At 40.7% G+C, this 21,518-nt stretch overlaps 2 protein-coding genes across 2 annotated transcripts; both read left to right on the top strand.

The window, feature by feature from the left end:
* Positions 1–993: 993 nt before the first annotated feature.
* LOC124414634 (polyglutamine-repeat protein pqn-41-like) lies at positions 994–9,082 on the top strand. Its single transcript, XM_046895635.1, has 4 exons — positions 994–1,076; positions 6,009–6,223; positions 6,685–8,730; positions 8,775–9,082. The coding sequence occupies exons 1-3, from the start codon at positions 1,055–1,057 to the stop codon at positions 8,611–8,613; spliced, it is 2,166 nt and encodes a 721-aa protein (XP_046751591.1). The 5' UTR covers positions 994–1,054; the 3' UTR covers positions 8,614–8,730; positions 8,775–9,082.
* A 7,530-nt stretch (positions 9,083–16,612) lies between these two features.
* Positions 16,613–20,931, top strand: LOC124414635. The gene is made up of 5 exons (XM_046895636.1): positions 16,613–16,687; positions 17,845–18,346; positions 18,715–19,242; positions 19,763–19,963; positions 20,247–20,931. Exons 2-5 carry the CDS (start codon positions 17,846–17,848, stop codon positions 20,616–20,618), a joined length of 1,602 nt encoding a protein of 533 aa, XP_046751592.1. The 5' UTR covers positions 16,613–16,687; position 17,845; the 3' UTR covers positions 20,619–20,931.
* The last annotated feature ends 587 nt before the right edge of the window (positions 20,932–21,518 follow it).

A 21,518-nucleotide genomic window follows, 5' to 3' on the forward strand; every position in this document is an offset into this window, starting at 1 on the left:
TCGGCGATTGATTCGTTTTCGTCACGCCATTGCAGAATTGCAAAATGCAGTTTAGAGGATAGAATGTAAAAAAAAAAAAAATAATTAAAGAATGGGAGACAGAAAAAGATCAGACAACTATCAATAGAACGTATTTCGTTACACAGTCGTTATCGAAACGGCATAATCAGGGTCGTTCCTTCTTTCACACACGACGAATCTAAATCACTCCCAGAGCTGAGGGATAAATAACTCGGATCTAATTTCATTCCAGTCTACAGCACGTATGGATTTCCAGATAAAATTAGCGATCTTGACTCGAATCAATTCGCCTATAATAGCGACGGCCACTAAGGTAAGAATAATCGATGCAACGATTAATCGAATACGAAAAATTAATGGAACATGACTCGATTGGATCAGTAAAAAAAAAAAAAAAAAAAACGACACGATTAACCGATAATATCGATTTTTTTAAAACCAAAGTTTCGTAAATTTCATCAAGTAGTCTTGATGACGAAAATTTTTTTTCACTATTTATAATAGTATCATTCAAAACATTTTTTAATTTCAGTTGAAAGACCAAAAATTGATTGCGAGAAAAAATAATCGAGTAGGTCAATTAATCGTTGTTTAAAAATAATTGATTAAGCTCGATCTATCGAGAAAACGTATAAAATCGATGATTTTTTATGGAGATAAAAAGTGGTCAGTAGTTGGAAGTACCTAAATAATATTGTAACGATTTGCAGAGGGTAAAAAGCACGTGGATGACAGACAATCACGATTTCATACAACCGATCTCGAAGTCTTTGAACCTCTGAAAAGGAGAGGATGTAATAAGAAAAACATAAAAAAAAAAAAAGAATACGAATATAATAAGAAATTAACGAAAGGAAATGAAATGAGATGAAATGAAAAGTGAAGAAAATAAGAAAGGGAATAGTGCACCCCACCTGAAGGAGGTTTGCTCCGTGAAATACGGGCGCGGCCTTTCCCCTGAGGTCTATAAAGTGACGAGGAACTTGTCTGAGGACAACATTCACTCCGCGGGTTCCTAACTTACATTCACGCCATGTGGCTACTCGTATTAGCAGGTGAGTGTTTCTCCTCAAATTAATACTATCAATTGTAATTTTGTGAACATCTTTTTCCCCTCGTATGTAGATTAATTTTTATTTATTCAAATTTTCTAATGAATTCCTTTTTTTTTATAATACCTCTCTCGGATTATTCAGGGGTGATTTATGTGAGAACGAAACGTGACCGGATTTTGTTAACGAAATTTAGTCCAGTGTGAAAGTGAACTTCTCATCGTTTCTTTTTCTTTATTTATTTATTTATTTATTTATTTATTTATTTTTTTCGCTTTAGTTACATTTTTTCTACCGATATCGATGCTTTTATTTAACAAGAGATTACGGGAAGAGAGAGAAGAGAAAAAAAACAGCGACAAAATTTTTTTTTAACATCTAAAAAGTTTTGCATTTTTATTGTGTCCAAGTATTTGCGAAATTTTCTTTCTCTATCGCGAAATTAAAGAAATACTACAGAAAATAAAAATCAAACTCAACGTTATTCAAATTCTCGTATAAGAATTAGACCTTCTTTGGACTTGAAAACTTTCGATAAAAATCACTCGCTTTCTTGTTTTATTTAAATTTTCTCACCACCGGATGGCGGAGGTTATTTATAAACTTATTACACCGATGTTGCAACAATTAACTCGACGATCGCGACTTTCCAGGAGTCTTAATATCACCGGCACCTTGTACGGAATTACGGAAACGTGTAGAAATAAATTATACACTTTGCACATTATATAAGCGTGTGCATAAATTCGCGAGTATTAGAAACTCAGTAACCGATTCACGATCAGGAGTAGATATAATACGAGAGTTCTGAATTTAGTTCAAATTTCCGCCATCAGATACAGCGACGAAAATTTTTCGAGAAAATGAAAGAAAACTTTTGGAGAAATGAAATGAAAAAGTTTTTGCAAAAATGAAATCCCCGTTTCCGAGAAAACTTTTTTTTTTCCTTCATTTCTGGAAAATTGGAACCAAATCCAGAACTTTCTTGGTGAGAGTTCGAATGAGTGGGAAGTGAAAATAGCCATTTTTAGAATATATATAATCACAGCACAAGAACCGCTTCGCGATTTGTCTCCGAGCGGTGATTAGATTGTTAAATACATCCGCGTCGCAAATTCTATTCGTGTGCATTCACTGCAGTGGAGATGGAGATGGTAAAACGACATCAGCTCTATCATTACGGTCTGAATGGAATCGTGCGGACGTGTCGCAAGGAGGGTGCAATTACAGCTCTCCTTCTCTCTCTTTGCATCATACGTTTTTTTTTTTGGTCTAATCGTCCTTTTCTCTTTCTTCAAAATACTTGAAGACACGTGAAAGGTAATCAAGTAGAAGCTGTCACGATAATTTTCTACTAGTTTCGGTAGATATCAGATCTAAGATAAAACAAAAAAAGAAGAAAAAATTTCATCCGTGCTGATTTGAAAATTTTTAATCCTGATAATTTTCTTCTATACGTTACGACGGATCAACTAATGGTAGAGAAAATATTATGTACAGCAGTGATGTCACGATGAGCATGAATTATGATGTGTATTTAAATAATAGGAAAGAAGGAAAATTTATTGATTCGAATAATACAGGCAGGAGGACTATGCACAAGGCGATACGGTAAGCGTGTTGCGCAATTTTCGTTGCGTGACTGGAGTGCATGCGACTCGAATTGCCGATGGGCACGATTAACGATTGACCAGTGAAACTGATCGCTGCAACTCGTTGCGGAAAACTTGAAAGTCAGGAAACTTGTTGGTTTATAAATAAACACGGTTTTATTGCGAATTGTTCTTTGTAGTTGAAACCGGAAACGTAGAAGCCGGAGTTCAGCATTTGGGAATTGATTGGTTTTATGCGTAGAGTTATTTCCGGAAAATGAATGTTCGATAGATGATGATCGAGGAGATTTATTGGTCGAAAGTCGATAGTTTTTATGAATTTTGATACGAGTTAGTGTTGCATCGATTTTTTGCAAAATTATTCTATTTGTAAATTATGGAAATCTTTTTGTGTATGTTAAAATATAAAACACTGAAATCATTTTTCAAGAAACAAAAAAGTTTCGAATGGTCCGAAATCCGACGGCCCTAAATTCCGAAATACAAGGTTTAAAGAATTCAAATTACTATAGAGCAAAGTTCCAGTGCAGAAAAATTTCGAAAAATAAGTTTCGATAGATTAAAATTCCGAAAATTAGAATGACCAGGATTTCGAACGTAAAAATATCGAAAGTCAAAATCAAGAAAAGATCAAGGTGCTAAAATTTCACCAATCCAAAAATTCACACAACTAAAAATATTGGATCATTTGAAATATCGATGTTTCAGATTTTCAAATCTTCTCATTATCGCTCCTCCGAAACTATGACTCGTCTCGATTTTCGGACCATTCAAAACTTTGATTTTTACTCCAAGTTTCTTAAGCAAAAAATTCGGAACTTGGCACTTTCATTAAAAAATGATCATAAAAATGATCGATTTTCAACCAACTGTTTGATTTTCATAATCTAAGGCTCCAATGAACTAACAAAACCTCCGCGGTGTTTCGATGAGAAAAAGCGGGGTCCGGGTGACCCCGTCATTCCACTTTGAATCTGCAGGAAACTCGGTGGACTAGAAACGCGGCGATTAATCGCGATTCCGGGGCGCGGTAGAAACGCGGCGGGCGTAGATCTCACCGCAGTCAAAGTGAATTGCGGAGGCGAGTTGAATGCTATAAGCCTACTGCGAGGGTGAAGCACTGCGTTGCACATACAGACGATGCGGAAAGTGAAACCTGCAGGCTGTAACTCTCGACTTCGAAACGGACGCACGTATAATATCCGAGTCTTAAAGACACGGCTCGTGCCTCCTGCCAAGATACGCCTTACATATCGCCGCGATTCTCTCTTTTGCGATACGGTTACACAAACTGCGCGTCTCGTTGCGTAACCGGAACTGATTTCCGTCCGTCTCAGTTAACCAGAGAGGATTAAGGATGTAGGAAGTCGTATGAAAGTCAAAATCGAACTCACGAATTCGATTTCATACGGAAATAATCCCGGCTTGAATGTGATTACAAAAATTATTTCGTTTTTGGTAAGTTTCTTGAAAATTACAGACTTTCTACACTGAAATTAGTGAGAAAGTACTTTTTCCGCTTTCAGAGAGTACATTTTTTGTCATCTGTCATCTCAGTCACGATTCACAAATCTTTATTTCACAGTTTCGTCATTTTTTGTTTAAAGTTAAAAGCAAGAAAAGCGACGGGAGAATTTTTTCAACGAAATTAAGATCTAATTATCGGCTTAAAAAAACGTCCCAATGAATCCGCATTCGCGAAGGCAATTTTGCAAGAGTAATAACGTTCAGGCTAATCAGCGACCTTGTGGTCAGCCAGCTGCTGGCTACAGTGAGAGGTTTCCATAGTAGATAGGAGTCTGGATATCTAGAGGACCCGGAGATTGCAGTGATTATAGAAACGTACCTACACTCTAGCAGGACCAATTACCGAGCATTATTTTACGATCGCAAAATCGTTTGCGATCAAATTACGATCTCCGTAACCTTTGAAAAGAAGATCCGATCATGTCTCAATCCCAATAAATATGCAAGTTTATTCCTACCCACATTAGTTGGCGAAACATGTAACGTAACAAAATGTAAAACTGTTCTCCAAGCCGCGTGTTCGAAAACAGGAAGATAAAAGAAACCAGCTAACGAAGAAACTGTAATTACATTAATTGGCAGATGTATGTAACCCATGAGACTGTTATTGTCTCGAGACATTTTCCCATCTCTAACGAACCATGGGTTTTATAGTTTCCTTAACGATATTATATCATCTGGTAGTCGCCTCTTTTGGAATGGATCACAAAGATCGGGTGTAACGACTTCCGCGATGTCAAAGGAGGCAATCGCTTCGATTCGGAACAAAAATGGACAAAGGCTGGCCACTGCCAGTTACTCACAATCACTGAAGGCAGAGCCTGGACGGTGTGAAACCCCAACCAGGATGTGAACTCGTTGTTAGAACCTTGCAGGCGACTTTACTCCAGATATTTTCCCGTGGTTTGTGCGTGTGAACCAGCCAGCCAGCCAACCATCGACATAGTCTTGGGCGTAAATGACCCACACATTCGCTTGTTTACCGCTACTAGAGAAAGTGTTCTCAGACCACATAACAGCCGAGCTCGCCTTAGTCTCGTTTTGCATGTAATACCGAACCGCTTTACGTTCTAGTCGTGCAGTTCGCTGCACAAATTTGCATATTTTTAAGGCCGCGAATCGGAGAGGACTTTGAGTCGTCCACCGATCGCATAGGCGCGGTGCCCAGAAGCTCAGTTACCGATCTTCGATCGTCTGGGTGTTCAAATTTTGGCTTTATTCTCATTCAAGAGAAAATCCGAGCCCTCGATATTGAGTAAGAACGCTGAAACACTGCATCGGTAAAAAACCAAACCCGTCAACCTCACTCTGGCAGAAAAGTCAGAGAGCTCTGACCTTTATCGAGTCACGATTCAGCCGATCTCATGTCCGTATACAGGACAAAAATCTTCGATCAAATTATAACCTTTATAGAGTTTCTCACGATCGTGTAATTACGTCGCGTCGTCGTCATGCCTCTTTCGCTCGTTTTAAGAAGAACACCGATGATCACCAAGTCATAACTTTGTAACGATAAACTCACCTTTCACCGGATACTGGATCCACGTACTCGCGTGATCCGTTGGTGATCAGCTGATCCTGACAATGGTGAGAAAAGTATCGAAGGAATGATTACGGCACAGTCAGTAAATTGCCGAAGGCAAGGTCGCTCGGTGATCCGGTTTGGCATTTGAGCCTTTGAGCCTTGAGCAGGATACGATTACTGAAAAAAGGAGTGGAACGGTTACATTCGACGAGACGACGATACCAATAACCGTAAGCCCAGTTGTTCATACCTCTGTATCAATGTCCTCAGGTCTGTTGGCGGTTTCCGCTGGGAAGGAAAGCAGCGGTTCGTCATCATCATCCGTCGCTGCGACAGCAGAGAAGAGTTCGTCGAGTCCGGACGATCTCGTGCTCCTCGAGATCGACTTGAAGGACCCGGCAAAACGGTCCCCGGTAACAGCAACTGCCGTCTACGGTGCCTCTCCAAGTCAATACGTGATTAGACATGGTGACGAAAGTCAAGAGGTTCGTTGGCTGAAAGAGTTCAATGTTTTATTGTAATTGTCAGAGTGAAGGTTCAGTTTTATGGACTGTGATGCTCGCCCCGAGCAATCCTCGCGACTAGGACTTCCTAACTCAGGTCACTGTTCGCTGATCACCATTACTGTCAGCGAAGCGTGACGCTTTGGTAGCAAGAAGTTTGGTATTTTTAAGTACAGACTGCATGGATACTTTTTTCTCTCGCGTGTATGGTCACATCGCGTTAGAGACATTCACTTGACAACAGTGCGTCATTGAAGTAGATACTGAAGTACTGCGTTTAAGAATGGTTTGTCTTCTCGACCAGTCCAAGATGGTATCCTCTCCTTTTATTGGAGTCCTTGGATGATTTTTTATTCTTTTGAACTTTTAGTCGCAGACCTTTCGTCCGCAGGATTTATAAATAACAATGACCTTTGCCACTCACCTTTGCCTCGGCCTTTCAGTTGACACCGGAGTACCTGGGACTGCTTCAGCAGTACACTCATACCCAGCAGGCCCCACAGCCTCAGGCCCGTAGACCACTCCCAGGCTACGCCAAGCAACAACAGCAACTTCAGCAGGCCTACCAGAACTCTCGAGTGCCGGCAGTCGCTCCGCCGAGACCCAGATCCCAGCTTCACCCTCAGGCACTGGCCCAAGCCGAGGCGGCGGCCCAGATCCAGGCCCAAATCGATGCTCAGTCCCGCGCTGAGGCCCTGCAAGCAGCACGACTCGGTGCCGGCTCTTCGGCTGCTCCGACCTACGTGGACCCCAAACTCGGATCCTTCGAGCAGGAGCTACTTCAGCTAGTTTCCGCCAATCAGGCCCAGGAGTTCAAACTAGCTCGCGGGCCTGCTGAGGCTGGACCCAGATACGTTGAGCAGAGCTACGCCGATCAGCTTCCGGAACAGTACCATGTCGAGACCAGTGCAGGAAGGTATCACCAGCCGTCAGCCCAGACCGCATATCAGGCCCAAGCCCAGGAAGACGTGAGCCAGATTCAGTACCAGACCCCACGCTACCAACCCAAACAGGCCAAGGCTTTCAGGCCCTCTCCACGGTACCAGGACCCCCAAGAGCAGGTGAACCTCAAGGCGCTCCAACAGCAGGCTGAGGCCCAAGCGATAGCTCAGGCCCAGGCTGAGGCTCAGGCCCAGGCACTTGCCTTCCAGCGAATATCGCATGCTTCACACAACAAGCATCAGCAGGCAGCATTGGAACAGATCCGTTTGAACAACGAGCAGCACAGACAGGCCGTTATTGCCGAAGAGGCCCGAGTGAGGAGCGAACAACAGCGGCAGACGAACGCTCTTGAGCAGATCCAGAATGGCGCTCACGTCAGCGAAGCCGGCCAGGCCCACCTCACCGCTCAGGCTGAGGAGCAGGCCCACCCCAGACCCGTAGATCACGAGGCCCAGCTCAAGGCCCAGCTCAAGGCTCAGGCCCATGCCGAAGCCGCGGCGGCCCGACGGGCCCAAGAAGCTGCCGAGTTCAAGGCCCACGCTGATGCCATTCGCAACCTTCAGGCCCAGCAACAGGCCCACGTCAAGGCCCAGGAGGACGCACACCGCAACGCACTTGCTCTGGAGCGCAACCAGCTCCGCGCTCAGGCCCACGCTCAGGCCCTGGCTCAGGCCCAGGCTGAGGCCCTCTACAAGCACCAGCAACAGGTCCGAGCCAAGGCCCACGGCGAAGCTCAGGCTGCCGCGCGCGCCCAGACCGAAGCCCGCAAGACGGACCCAAACGCCCCTGTGGTTCAGTACCTCCTCCCCACCTCCGTCCCCCTCCCCCCACCCAATAGCTACTTCACCAACGAGCAGATCCAGAAGTACGCGACCTCGGCCTCCTCCTACGTTCCCCGCTCAACGCAGACGCCCAAGGCCCAAGACGAGCAGAGCTACGCTCAGCAGCAGGTCAACCAGCCCCGTCAGGCCCACAAGTACAAGGCCCAGCCTCAGTCCTCGATCTACGTCTCCCAGTCTGGCATCCCCAAGAAGGCCCCTGTCAAATCGCTTACCATCGAGGAGATCATTGAACAGGATCAGCAGAACAGTCCCCAAGTCGTTCGGCTCCCGAGCTTGAGTGGGCCTCAGTCCCTCACTCAGGAGGATGTTGCAGCCCTCATCAGCGCCGGCTACTCCGTCACTCCAGTTCCCCCCGCGAAACCCGCGCAGAGAACCGCGTATCCTGACCCTGAAAACTCGTCCGTAGGTTACTACAAAAAACAGCGCAGTCCCGAGTACGGATACGATGAGGCCCAGGTATCGACCGCACAGAGAAGGCCCGCCAGAAGGCAGAGGCTGCATCAGGTAGCCCAAGAAACTGACTCTAGCGCCAGCGAAAAGGTTCTTTACGTTGTCAGGAGCGATGAATCAAGTGACGCCAAGGAGTGAACAAGTCGCCGGAATTTATGTAGAAAATACGATCTCGATGGACGGAATTATCGCACCGCGGTTGCTTGATTTGGGTGCTTGCTTTTTCTCTTTTTTGAATTTTTCTTAAAAGTTTTTTTTTAATTTTTTTCTATTTTTTTATTTATTTTTTTTTTTTTTTACATCGCGATGGTTGAGTCTCGGGAGGTTCGGATAAACGTTGCGTCCAAATCTTAGTCGATCGATATAATCATCGATTTGAAATCATAATCTTCAGGAATTTTATTAAATAAGAATTTTTTTTAACAAAATTTGGATTAGAAAAAATTACAATTCTTGAGAGAAAAAAATTGGAAACTTATCACCCGACTGCGAACCACGCTTTTTGACCTTAGGCGACGAGTTGTGACTGAAAACAACATTTGTTTTCCTTAGTTTGAAGTAAAAAGAAAAAAGAGGGAAAAAAAAAATTCATTCGAATCGCCCAAATCTATTATACATACAATCTATTCCCGAAAAAAAGAGGGAAAGTCCTTATTCAATCAGATTAACGCTTTACTCACGGTTGAATGAAATTTTGTTTAACCAAATCTAAATTGTCTTTTAATTTTATATTCGAATGGATTTTTTTTTTTTTTTTGTTTTTCAACCTAGAGATGAAATTATAATATACTTAGGCAAACCAATTTCATGCACCAAACTGCCACATCATTTTCGCGAAAGGGAACTTTTTTCACTCTCTTTTCGCGATTCTTATTTACTCTCTATTTTAATTTTAGATCATGTAAAAATTTTTTTCTTTTTTTTTTTCGTTTTATCAATCAACCTTTAGTAATAAGTTATATAAACTTTCGCTATTTTTTTTACTATCTGTAAAGCACGCGGAGAAGATAAGGGGGGGAAGGATTTAAGCTGTGTAGAGACGGTGGCGCTGCTGAAAAGTTGAAAAAATAAACTACATATTTATACACATAAACGTACGTGATACACACGTTTGTAAATATCTTATAGAAAAATGTTTGCCAATAAAATTGTTAAAGATCAGTTTTCAACGTTTTACTTAACCTCCGGGAAGAAATGTTGACCCAAATTTTTCACCCTTCAGATAAAAATCGTCTTTAGATCCTGATTGAGGTTCCGTTGCCACGCTTTCGATTCAGGATCTGAGAGAGATCCTGAAATCCTTGGCCACGACTTCAACTTCCAGCTGAAAGGTAAAATAATAAAAAACAAGGAACTGAGAAAACGGATTGGTGAAAAAAATAATTATTCAAATGTAGCGGACGTCCTTGTTCGATATTCGGACATTGAATCCAGCCTGTTATAAATCAGGTTCACTTTAAAAAGGACCTACTTAAGTGCCTGACCGACTGTATATATGGAGATCCGATTAATTATTATCGGGGCCAAACAGTTTATAATTGACAGCGTAAATTTGATCGGTATAAAAGACGTTTCCCCATATGGTAAGAATTGAAAGATTAATCGATCTTCTGACAAAGATGATTGTTGAATAACGAATCGAGCATTTATTATAGAAAGAGTGAGAGAAAATTAAATTGACGTTTCATTAAGAATAGATCACATTTCACATGTGGCAAAAAAAAAAAAGAAGGATTAGGAATAAAAACGATAAAGAAAAAAATCGTAGCTATCGCTGTTTTGTCAGCCGTTTAATTATGTGAGGTAACTCCGAAATTTCGCAATAACTTTCGACACGGAAAGAATGAGGAAAAAAAAAATCAGATCGGTGTTAAAATAGTAAAAAATAAGACCTATAATTCAGTAGTAACAATGCCAACGATCATGGTAATAAAAATGAATGAAATTTTACAACCGGTTAAGCGAGAGTAAGTTTATTTGTATCTGTAAATAACTTAAATCGTTGACCCAATTTGTTACAGTTAGAGATCAATTGAAATAACTGCCAATATCGGTGAAACAACGACTTTATTTTACATTTTTGTTGCTGAATTTTAATTAAATCTGCTGAGTTGCGGTCGAAGTTTTTTCAAATTTAATGGAGGGAAGTTGCAAGATAAGATCGCGAGGCCAGTTTTTATCTGCATCCTCATGTATTTTAATCTCCAATCTTTTTTTGCTCATAAAATTGATAGGATAATTTGTTTTTTCTGTCAGTGATACACGCCTTCGCAAATCGAATCACTTTCGCTATTTAAATATTGCAATTAACTCGCGTGAAATCGGTTTCAACGTCAGCGAAAATTATCGCGTTTGCAAATCAGGAGAAAAGTATTTCGTCTTTTGAAAAAAAAAATTTTTGTTCATATACTTTCAACAAATCCTGCAACTTGTAAAAAATAAATTTGACATTATTCGCACAATCAATGACAATAAATCATCGCTTCGAAATTTAACTTTTGAAATAGACTTCTCGTGAACTTGAAAACGAGGTCGATTTGCGACAAGCTTTTAATAACTGCGATAAAATTGGGATTTATTTAAAAAATGAAGGCGTGACCTGAAAGCTATTTTATTATTTATATATTCACCGGACAAGAGGCGATTCTTCCTTCATTTCTCGCTTCGATACAGCTTACAGTTCTTGCAGTTCTCCCAGACTTGAAATAAATTCCGGGTCAAGCCTGCGTTGTGACGTAATTTTTACACGCAGCGAAGGCCAGACTTATAACTTTGTTCTGCGGGCCTTCAGAGTCCGAAAAATCGATCGAGTGAAAATAAAAATTTTTTAAATCCTCAAAATTCTGACAAAAAATTCCAGAGATTTTTTTTCATTTCACTTTTTTCCCACAATATTTCAGCAAAAGAAATAAAAACTTGTTCCTAAATCCTTTCGAAACTCGAAACATGCTGGACGTGTTTTAATCGCGATAAAAATGAAAAATAAAAAAATAAACAAGCTACCGAGGCCGCGGCTCTGAAATTAACGCAAATAAACGTCGATTCGAGTCCTTTCTCCACGTAATAATATAATACGATTTTTACTACCGTGAACCAAGTTCCTTTCAACATGAAGTGAACCGATCGCTATAATCGGTATAAGCAGGAGCCTGAATCATGCAAACTCCGCAAAGCTTTGATTTTTCATTTTGTTTGTGATTTCGTTATTGTTCCCATCGCTGAACAAATTTCAGCCCAGCTTTATTTATTTCACTGGATGATTTATCGTCAAGTGACGCGGAACGATCTTGAAACTGTTTCCCACTCAGGCGAAAGGGACAAAATAAGGTATTTTTTTTTCGTTATTCATTTGCGGTTGAATTTCGCATCGTTCTAAAGTTCCAAGGCACGCAAAATTTACAATTTAGATTACATATTTGCAATTCATCCCCTGATCTATCTATATATTTTTTTTTTTTTTATGTGTTTATTGATTTCGCCTTTATTGACAGGCGTGGTTGTTGAACAAATTTTATCGCGATCGAAGCTGCGGAGGCCAGATCGATTAATTGAAAGAATCGAGATACGTAGCGAGAACCAAAAATTATTATTGGTTTAATCGATTACTTTGCCTGAGATCCGCATTAAGTTGTTATTTTTCCCTTTCTCTCTCTCTCTGTCTCGAGTGCAAACGCAAAGCTATTATTACATACAGAACTTTCGACTTATGCGGCTGGACGATTGCTAACTAGGCTGAATCACATTACGCATATTTGATATTTTGATCGCCGAATAAATCACCCCGGGTAATAATAAATTAGTGGTAATTAATTAGTCGAGGCAATGATAAATATTGCAACCGTTTCTTATTTCTTTTTTCAGTCTTTCTATTCTCATACAAACTGCGATCGTGATATAATTATTTTCACAAAATTTGTACAGCGAGAAAAACTATGAAACTATGAAAAAAAAAAAGATTTCTTTTAAATATGTGTATTAGGGTGGCACAAAGAAACCGACTTTTTTTTTTTTTTTTTTTGTGTCTCGTCTGACAAAATGTTAGTTTTTGATGTTTTAAGAGTCCACTTCAAAGGACAGCTCAAAAAAAATATTAAGACGTCGCTCCAAATTTTTTAAAATGTCGAAAATCGTCAAAAAATTGAATTTTGAAAAATCATATTTTCAGTATTTCGTTTGATTTTTAATTGATTTCGTGGTGTATTGTTATCGATTCTTTCTTACTAAATTGAAGAAAAAAAATTTATGAAATTTTAATATGAATATTAAAAGGTCGCTCGAAAAGATCTAAAGAAATGCACCAAAAAAATTGAAAAAAAATTATGAGCGACTTTTCAAAATTCAAATTTTGAACTGAAACTTTCGGTAACTTATTTTTTTTTGTCTATAAAATTATACCGTAGCGAGAAAAATTTTTTTCTTTAAAAATCGAATTTTGATGATTTTTGACGTTTTAAAAAATGTGGAGCGACCTCTTAAAAATTTTTTTTTTAGCTCTCCTTTGGATCGGGTTCTTAAAACATCAAAAACTAACATTTTGTCACACGAGACTCAAAAAATAAAAATAGCCGGTTTTTTGCGCCACCCTAATATATATATAAAAAATTTCCGCAGTAGATAAATTATCATTCATCAAAAATAATTGAGTGATTGATGAATTCGTCGTCACTGATAAAACCACGTGGATTTTTCGAACCAAGTAACAAGTGTGTAAGTAATTTTTACTCTACTGTTTCTGTTTCATTTTCAATCAATGGAAATTTTCTATTTTCTTCTCATTTTAAATCTAGCAAATATTGTTTAGACTTCCAATGAAATGACCAGGCATACAATTGTCATCTTAGTTTATATTCTTATTTGATAGAGTTTGAAAGCGGGCTGTAAAATAGTGTCATCGTGTACAGTTTTGCGTTGTGCAATGTTGATCGGAGCTACGCAAACCCTAGAGCGATTTTTTTAGTTGTCTAGTAGAATTTTTTTTTTTTTTTTTTTTTTTCTCTTGTCAACTTGTTATTTTTCGTCTACGTTATACCTGCCTTCTTACTTTGCAGCAGTTCGATTCGTTCGCATTTCGACATTCCGCGAGAAACACGGAATTGAACTTTATGCAGGCTTCGATCACCTCAAACGTGTCCACTGTTGAAATATTTCAACGTATCTACGCGTTGAATTTAGGCCCCTTAAATTATTCTGTAACATTCAAGACCGTTCGGGTAGATTATAGTATGAATAATAATTACTTTATGTGGCCAGAAAAAAAAAAGATATGGGGAAAAACCAAAAATCGATTAGATAATAATTTTATGATTTTTATTGTAAATTTCATAACTTCTAGTGATTGAAATTTTTTTTTAGTTTTGTTCCTTGCGTGGGTAGTTGTTCTGTAATATTGATCACATTATCACCTCGGTTGTGAATGAATGGTTTCGAATGTTCGCCAAAATTTTTTTTACTCGTGTATTCCTCGTTCAGAAAGTGGCCCAGAAGCCAAAAGATCCGGTTTTTAACCTGTCAAAGAGCGGCGTAAATCGGAGCAAGTTGGGTCAAAGCTATTACGCAAATTATGTTGAGAAAGAATAGCGCAAGAATGAAAGAGACCAATGAATTCTGGACTAATAGATTCTGGCTCAACAGTCTAGTATTTTTTTTAGGTAGATAAAAACTCAAAATCATGGTGAAAAGGGTTTAGGAGCCATTCATTAATTGGGTGAAAACGATTTTAGCGATTTTTAACCCCCCTACCCCATGTAAAAACACATAAGATTTCTTGAACTCCCTCTCCCACTTCTTTTGTAAAATTTTACCCATAATTTTCATTTATAAGCTTCAAAGTGTGCAAATATGAAGAAATTAACGATTTGAAAAACTTCTTATGAAATAAAAATGTTACAATAACAATATATTATTGAAATTGTATATTAAAAATGAAAAACCGATCTCATCGTTTGTGGAACGTTTGAATAGAAATTTTTTCTAGTTTTTGTAACTGCCCTTTAATTTTCCGTGTGATTTTTCTTTCCTGAGACATCGCTTTGTACAGACATTTTGTCTGAATGGAAAATGTCTATTATGCATATTCCGACTTGTAAAATATTACGTAAGAATGACTTTTACCCACCCTTCCCATGAGATAAGGTCATATATAGATTTTTTAACCCCCCCCCCCCAATTTTCGTCGATTTTATATTCTTTCCCCGATTCCAGTTTGCATCCGGCTCGATGAATTTCAGTCCGTAATGTGAAACCCTTCTTGTCCATTCGGATCTCTGTTAATATCCCAAGGATTTCGCGATTTCCTGGCAAGGCCAGGCGTGCGTCATTTGTGACATTAGATCAGAACGCGGAGAATGAAAGGGTACAAAGCTGACAAAGATAGAAATAGAAGAAAAAGCGAGAAAAGACTTGGCGAAAAATAAACTAAACATGCAAGTAATCTCGCTACTTCTCTCTCTCTCTCTCTCTCTCTCTCTCTCTTTAAGCAGTGTTAAAGAATTACTTCTTGCCTGGCGATCGGCAAGTGATAGTCGATTACATTTCGCGGCCGTCTCGATTTTACGCCCTGCTGATGCTGGTGATCCAGACTCCGCTGAAAACGTTGACAAGACACTCTGCAGCTCGATTGACCGGGCAGTAAATTATGGATCCTTTCACCCGCCGCCGGACGATCGGCAGAAGCAGAGGCGTGGCTCAAAACGGGCATTGAGAGCTGGGCCCGATCGGTCAGGCCCCGTTAGTAGGCTTAGGGCCCCAAAGAGAGCCGAGCTCTTCGGCGTTGCTGATATTATACGCCTATCCTCAAGGAAGAAGGTCAAGGACGAGGCGATCGCGTAACATGATCGATAAGAAATCAGCTGTTACGCGATAAAACTTTCCCTGCGTATCTAATCCTTGATTTATACTTTTCTTCCTTATTATTCGTTGGCTTGTTTTTGTCGTTATAACTATATATATACGATGATTCGTCATCTTGAAATTCGATTGTGTGACAACTTTTTAACGATAGATTTCTCCCTGCGTGACTTTTTCTCTTCTTCACTTTTGTGCAATCAGGAAGAGGCAACGTGTGAGAATGATTTCGCCTCGTTAAAAGAAACAGACGGCATCGATCGACGCGACCACTTTCGATCTATGTGCTGAAAAAGGCGTGCAACTACTTTGATTGTAGGTAATGGATATTCATTCTTGTTTATAAACTTACGAGCAGCAGGTGTGAAAATCCGAGGAACAAGACTGCTGGCTTATTGTGCTCAGGATAACACGAGGTTCGATCGCGATCGGCATATTAATCGAGCTTCGACTCGCTTTTGAATCCACGATTTTTACCGGTTTCTCTTTTTCGATCCTCACAATTGCGTGTCTTCGTTCTTTACGACTCGTTTGAAAAATATTTATTCCCAAAGTTGAAGGTTGGCGAGAATTTTTACGCTACTAGATATATGAAATAAAAATAATAATACGTCGGTATGAATTTTACGAGATGAAAAAACGAAATCATATTCAATCCGCGAAAGGCCTTGCGTTTTATTAATCGACTCAGTTCTTTATTAATAAATCATTTTTGAATATTCATTATTTGTTTTTTGTTTTTTGCACCTCTTTTTCCTATCTCGCAGGAGTGAAATCACGCCTATCAATTACAACAAAGTCGCGTTTGCCAAACCGATTTCAGTGCAACAGCTCTCTTTTTTTCAGAATAATTAGCACGCATTGATCGAGTAGAATATCGATCGTTTGATATTTGCGGCAAGAATTACGCCACTGTGTAACAAGAAGGGGAAGAAAATGAAAAAAGGGGTAGAAATAGATCATAGATTCATTTATCAAAATACCTAATTTACGATGGTATAAAATTTTTTCCAATTTTAATTACTTAAAAAAAAAAAAATAATGAATTGCAAATCGCAGACGTGTTCTTAAAATCTTCTTAAAAAAAACGGCAAAGGACGACAGAAGGGTGGATAAAAAATGGTCAAAATAATTTTAAAATTTATAAAAACACAAAACGCAGACGATCGGATGACCCGAGAGTGAATTTTTGCGGCATCGAATTCGACCCAGATCTTTCCGGACCTGAGGGCCCTTGTCGGGAGGGGCCCGCGTCCCCCGGCAGGAGGGAGGGGCCCCGCTGTGTTGGGCCTCACGTGAGCATATAAGAACACCGTTCAGCCATCAACAGGATACAGTTCCACTACCCTCGCTCGAAACATTCTCTCAGGTGAGCGACTAAGCTTAAAACGACGTTTCGCATAGATTTGCAAAAGGTCATATTTGTCGCGTTATTTTGCCTAGAAGCGGTGCAGAATCATCGGATATTCGTCGAAAAACAATTTTTCAATCTATTCTATTTCGTGATTATTTATTTCGTTTTTTTTTTCTTAATTTCAATCAGTGCGCCCATTTTTCGCAGAAATTTCTGTTACATCAAAAATTTTCCAGTGAAACGGATTTGAAAAGTGCAGCAGCTTTTTTTACCCGTCGTCCACTTTTTGTTTGCAAAAAATTACGACGGTTAATATTTATTTATTTGTTTCAAATGTGATTCGATTTCTATTTAGTTATTGTGATGGTCTTCTTGACGATTAAATTTTTCATTTTAATATTTGGTTTTTGAAAAACTCGAGAATTCTTCGTGGAATTCATTAGTCGAACCCGAGAACGAAGTGGTCAAAGTCTATTAGCGCCTGACTCTCAGTAATGACTCGATCGACTTACGCAACTTGAATCTAGATCAGGTCTGCATTTTATAATAATTAACAAGTATCCATGAAATTGGAAAGTAGTCATATCTTTTATAATATCTCAACACACGTAACGCCTTCAACGCTATTCAACGACATATTGAATACCTGCATAGATCCATAGAATATCAGCCTAGTCAAGGATCTATTGCGACAATCTATCATAGTTTGAAAGATCCTTTATTGTTTGTCTATAAAATTTGTCTATGAAGTTTGGAAATATTTTATTACTTTGGGCCAGAATTTATCGTTGAACAAATAAATTTCTTCATAAAAAAAAATATTTAAAATTGATCAATACACTTCAAGATGAGTTGAGCAACTGTGATAAATGAAAGCGAAAATATGCGTGGGATTCTTGATGATTCGAATGCCCTTTAAAATCGGACATTTTTAATCTGGATTGGAAATTTTCAGCGAAACTAACTCAATGAAATACTGAATTCCTAGCTTTTCCAGCGAAATAGTAAAGGAAACAAATTTGCATCATGCAATGAGCTACGATCATAATAATTGCAAGGCTCAAAAACTTCGTACATCAATTTTGGAAATTTTTTTCCAAATCAACCGATGCCGTCAAATTTTTTCGCCTGTAATAGTCTAAAAATGAAACGTTCCGACGACTCAATTCCAGGATGAAGACCTTCGCAGTGGTCGCTGCGCTCCTGCAGGTTGCAGTGTCAAGTCACGTGGCTGTGAGACTTCCGTACTTGAATCCAGCTGGAGTAAACTATGTCGGTGGAGTTTCCGCTCACGGTGCTCCGCTGGTGAGTGCTCCAGGTCCAAACCTCGAGTACCAACACGGAGAAGCTGCTCTTCAGTACGCCCAGCAGCCCCATGGCCTGGAGTACGAACACCATCACCAGGGACTGGAGTACGCTCAACACTCCCACGGCCTTGAGTACGCCCAGTACCCTCAGGCCCAACTCCAGTACACCGCCCACGCTCCGGCCCACGTTGAGGCCCATCACGTCGGCTACGCCACGGCCCAAGTTCCAGCCGTCGCTGCAGTCCCCGTCGTCAAACACGTCCCTGCCCTCGCCGAAGTTCCGGTTACCAAAATCGAGGCTCAGCACGGATTCATCGAGAAGCAAGTCGACGTAGCGAAACCCGCTGTAGCCACCAAGAAGTTCCAGGTAATCCAATTGACGATTCTTCAATGCTCTTGGTCGAGGAACTAAGCTTTGAATGGTCTAAATTCGGTTCGTTCGAAGCTTGGATTCACTCACCATGGTATCCAAAGTCCGAATGGTTGAAAGTTAGATTTGAATTTCGTAAGTGAAAATATAGTGGTCAAAGTAGGAACTGATTAGAATTGATCAAGAATCGAAAACTATCTGGGAATGTCACTTGCTGAGTAAAACCTTCCCCAAAACTTTATAAACGCAATACTTGAGATCCTTTCCAAACAAGTCTGAGCTACTCTGAATCAGAAGACTGTACAAGTCACGTTTAAAAAAGACCTTTCCAAAAATGTTTTCAACATCACTGACCTCGTTTCCAGGTGCGAAGACCAGCTATCCAAAAACACTTTTACGATATCGAAGAGCATGTCGTAGTGCGTCCAGCTGGAACCGCGCTTGTGGAGCTTGCCGAGCCTCTGTCGAAGGTGCAGAAGGGCCCGACGGTCGTCCAGGCCCTCGAACACGCCGCTCCTTTGTCAGTGAGCGCAGTCGCAGACGAACATCATCATCATCACCATCAGGAGCATCATTTGGACGCCCATTCCCACGGAACCATCCACGTGACGCCGACTCCAGGCTTCGTCCACGCAACCCCGACCCCCGTCTATGCTCACGAAGCCGTCCACGTGACCCCGGCCCCAGTTTTGGTCTCGTCTCCATCCCCCTCTCCAGTCTTCGTCTCCTCCACCGTGGCTCCGCACTACGAAGAGAGCGATTCGGTGATTGTGGAGAACGCCAACTTCAGGAACTCCGTCGCTTCGCTGAAGCAGAAGGAACGCCAGATCGAAGACCTCGAGCATCAGCAGGACATCCTCAAGGCTGAAATTAATGCTGAAAGATCTGCTCAGGTATAATAAGGCCCAATTTTTTCCCGTGAGAATGTGGTTTGGTCTTAGGTGACCAAAAAAGTTTGAGTTAAGGCGTTGCTTTCGGTGACTCATGTCAGACAAAATTGTGGTCAGACGTCATCGTCGTCTTTTTACGGTTCAGAGAAACTCGTCAACTTGAGTATCGATCCCGAAAACTTTGATTGTCAAGTTCCTGAATCCAGAAAAGAGAGCAAACTTTGAATACTAATTGTTCGGTCTACATTGAACTCGTAATCATGAAATGGGTAAAATCACTTTCGAATGAATCACCATTTCCTGAAAAGATCGATTAACAATACAACTTCAGTTTGCGATGATTCAACCCAAGTCACAAGCCTTCGATGCTTCGTGAAAGACCGGAACTCAACAACGCCAACAAGTCTCAATACCGTAGACCATAAAACCTCGAGAACAGTATGACGTCTGATCGATTCCTTTGTGTCCAGCGTCTCAAGGCGTTCTGAACCAATAACGAACCAATCTAACTGTCCCATTCAAGGCCCACTCCGCCCACTCTGGAGTTCATCACGGAATCGTGACGCACTCGAACGGATCACCACTGGAGGAACACGTGGCTCATTTGGCTGCTCACGAAGCTGGACCATCGGTGGTACCAAGCGTCAAATCAAGCCCAGCAGAGGCCCATGCCAACCAGCACAAGCTTATCGAACTGCTCACGGCACGAGGTGGAGTGGCTGAGGTAAATGCAGTAAAACCATTTCTAATGAAGGGACGAAGTGGATGTCAAGATTCAAACTGTAAAAGCAAAGACATTTCCAAATGATCTAAACCACGAATGGTTAGAACTGGAAACGTTAGCAGCCTTCACATACGTCCTGAAGCGTTTGCCACGTATGTGAAAGTCACTGACATCCAGGACTTTGACCATTCGAGGCTTGGACTACTCTGACCTTTAACTTTGGGTCAAACCGCACTTTGTCAGTTGATGATCTGACTTGATCCTGAGCTTTTGGTACTTGCAGGTTGGATTCGGCCGCGAAGGTCCCGCCAGCTACGTCGGTGATGCAGGCCACGTCCATGCCCGCGTTCTATCCGCAACTCCGTCTCCGGATTACGCTCATCCGACTGGCGAACGTGTCTCGACGAGACGTGTCGTCGTTAGTCGGCCGATCGAGACGCTCCAGGAGTTCGACGTCGTGGAGCCGGCGACCAAGATCGAGAGGGTCTCTTACCAGCAGCCCACCGTCATCAAGACCGCTCGCACCCATCACGTCAAGGTCCAGACGTCCGTTCCCGTCTATGGAAAGGCCCTGGCACCAGCAGTCGCCCATGCATCGGTCCCCGTTTTTCAGAAGACCGTCACCCCCGCTGCTGAGTACGGATATTACCACTGAGGACTTCATCGCCCCCGTAATTTTGGTGCAGCGGCTTTTTGCAGCCCACTAATAGCTCCGCGTTCACACTGCGAGAGATTCATGGATTGATTGATTGATTAATTATAGACACTCGTCTTTAGAGCGACGGTGATAATCATTTTACACCGCAGTGTTCGAGACCCTTCGACTTTTAAACATAATTATATAATATACATTATATTATATTATCGAAATCTTAGGTGTAAATATTCGCCAATGATCGATCAATCGAACGATTTATCTTGTATGTATATCATCATTTTATCAGTTTAATAAATTAAATCAATTATCTGTACACCCCTTCGTCAGTAATTTTGTTCAAATCCTTTTACAGTTTCAAGCTCGATTTTCAAGAAACTGAATTGGAAATATTAAACGTGTTAATTATAAACTATTAATGACTAAGAAAATTTCCTGGCGTCCAAATCCAAAGTATCAAAAACTAAACAACCGTGAATAAATTGACTAAAATAAAAAAATAAAAAAACTAATGAAAGAACCGATAAATTTTCAATTCCGTCAACTGATCGACTGAAATACGATTTTCACTTGCAGTATAATTTTTTTATAAAATGATCAGACTCCAATAAAAGACTCGTTACTTTATTCCTAGACTCACAATCAGCTCGTGACGTATTAGGACAGTTTCTTGCCTACAAACCGCAGCTGCTAGTAAGTGACGTCCATTATACGGTTTCTTTCCGCAACGAATGACGATGGATAAGTCCAGGTGACGAATGGGATAAGCGACGTAACACGCGTGTCTTGCGAGGTTCGAGTAGTAAGTGATCTGAAAAGCCCACGCCCAATAAAAAAAAAGGCATTAAGACACAGCGTAGACGGTGATTAGTAAATTTGGAGCAAGGTTTTCGTTGCGCA

This window comes from Diprion similis, chromosome 14, assembly GCF_021155765.1.
Source record: "Diprion similis isolate iyDipSimi1 chromosome 14, iyDipSimi1.1, whole genome shotgun sequence".
Taxonomy (NCBI): Eukaryota; Metazoa; Arthropoda; class Insecta; order Hymenoptera; family Diprionidae; genus Diprion; species Diprion similis.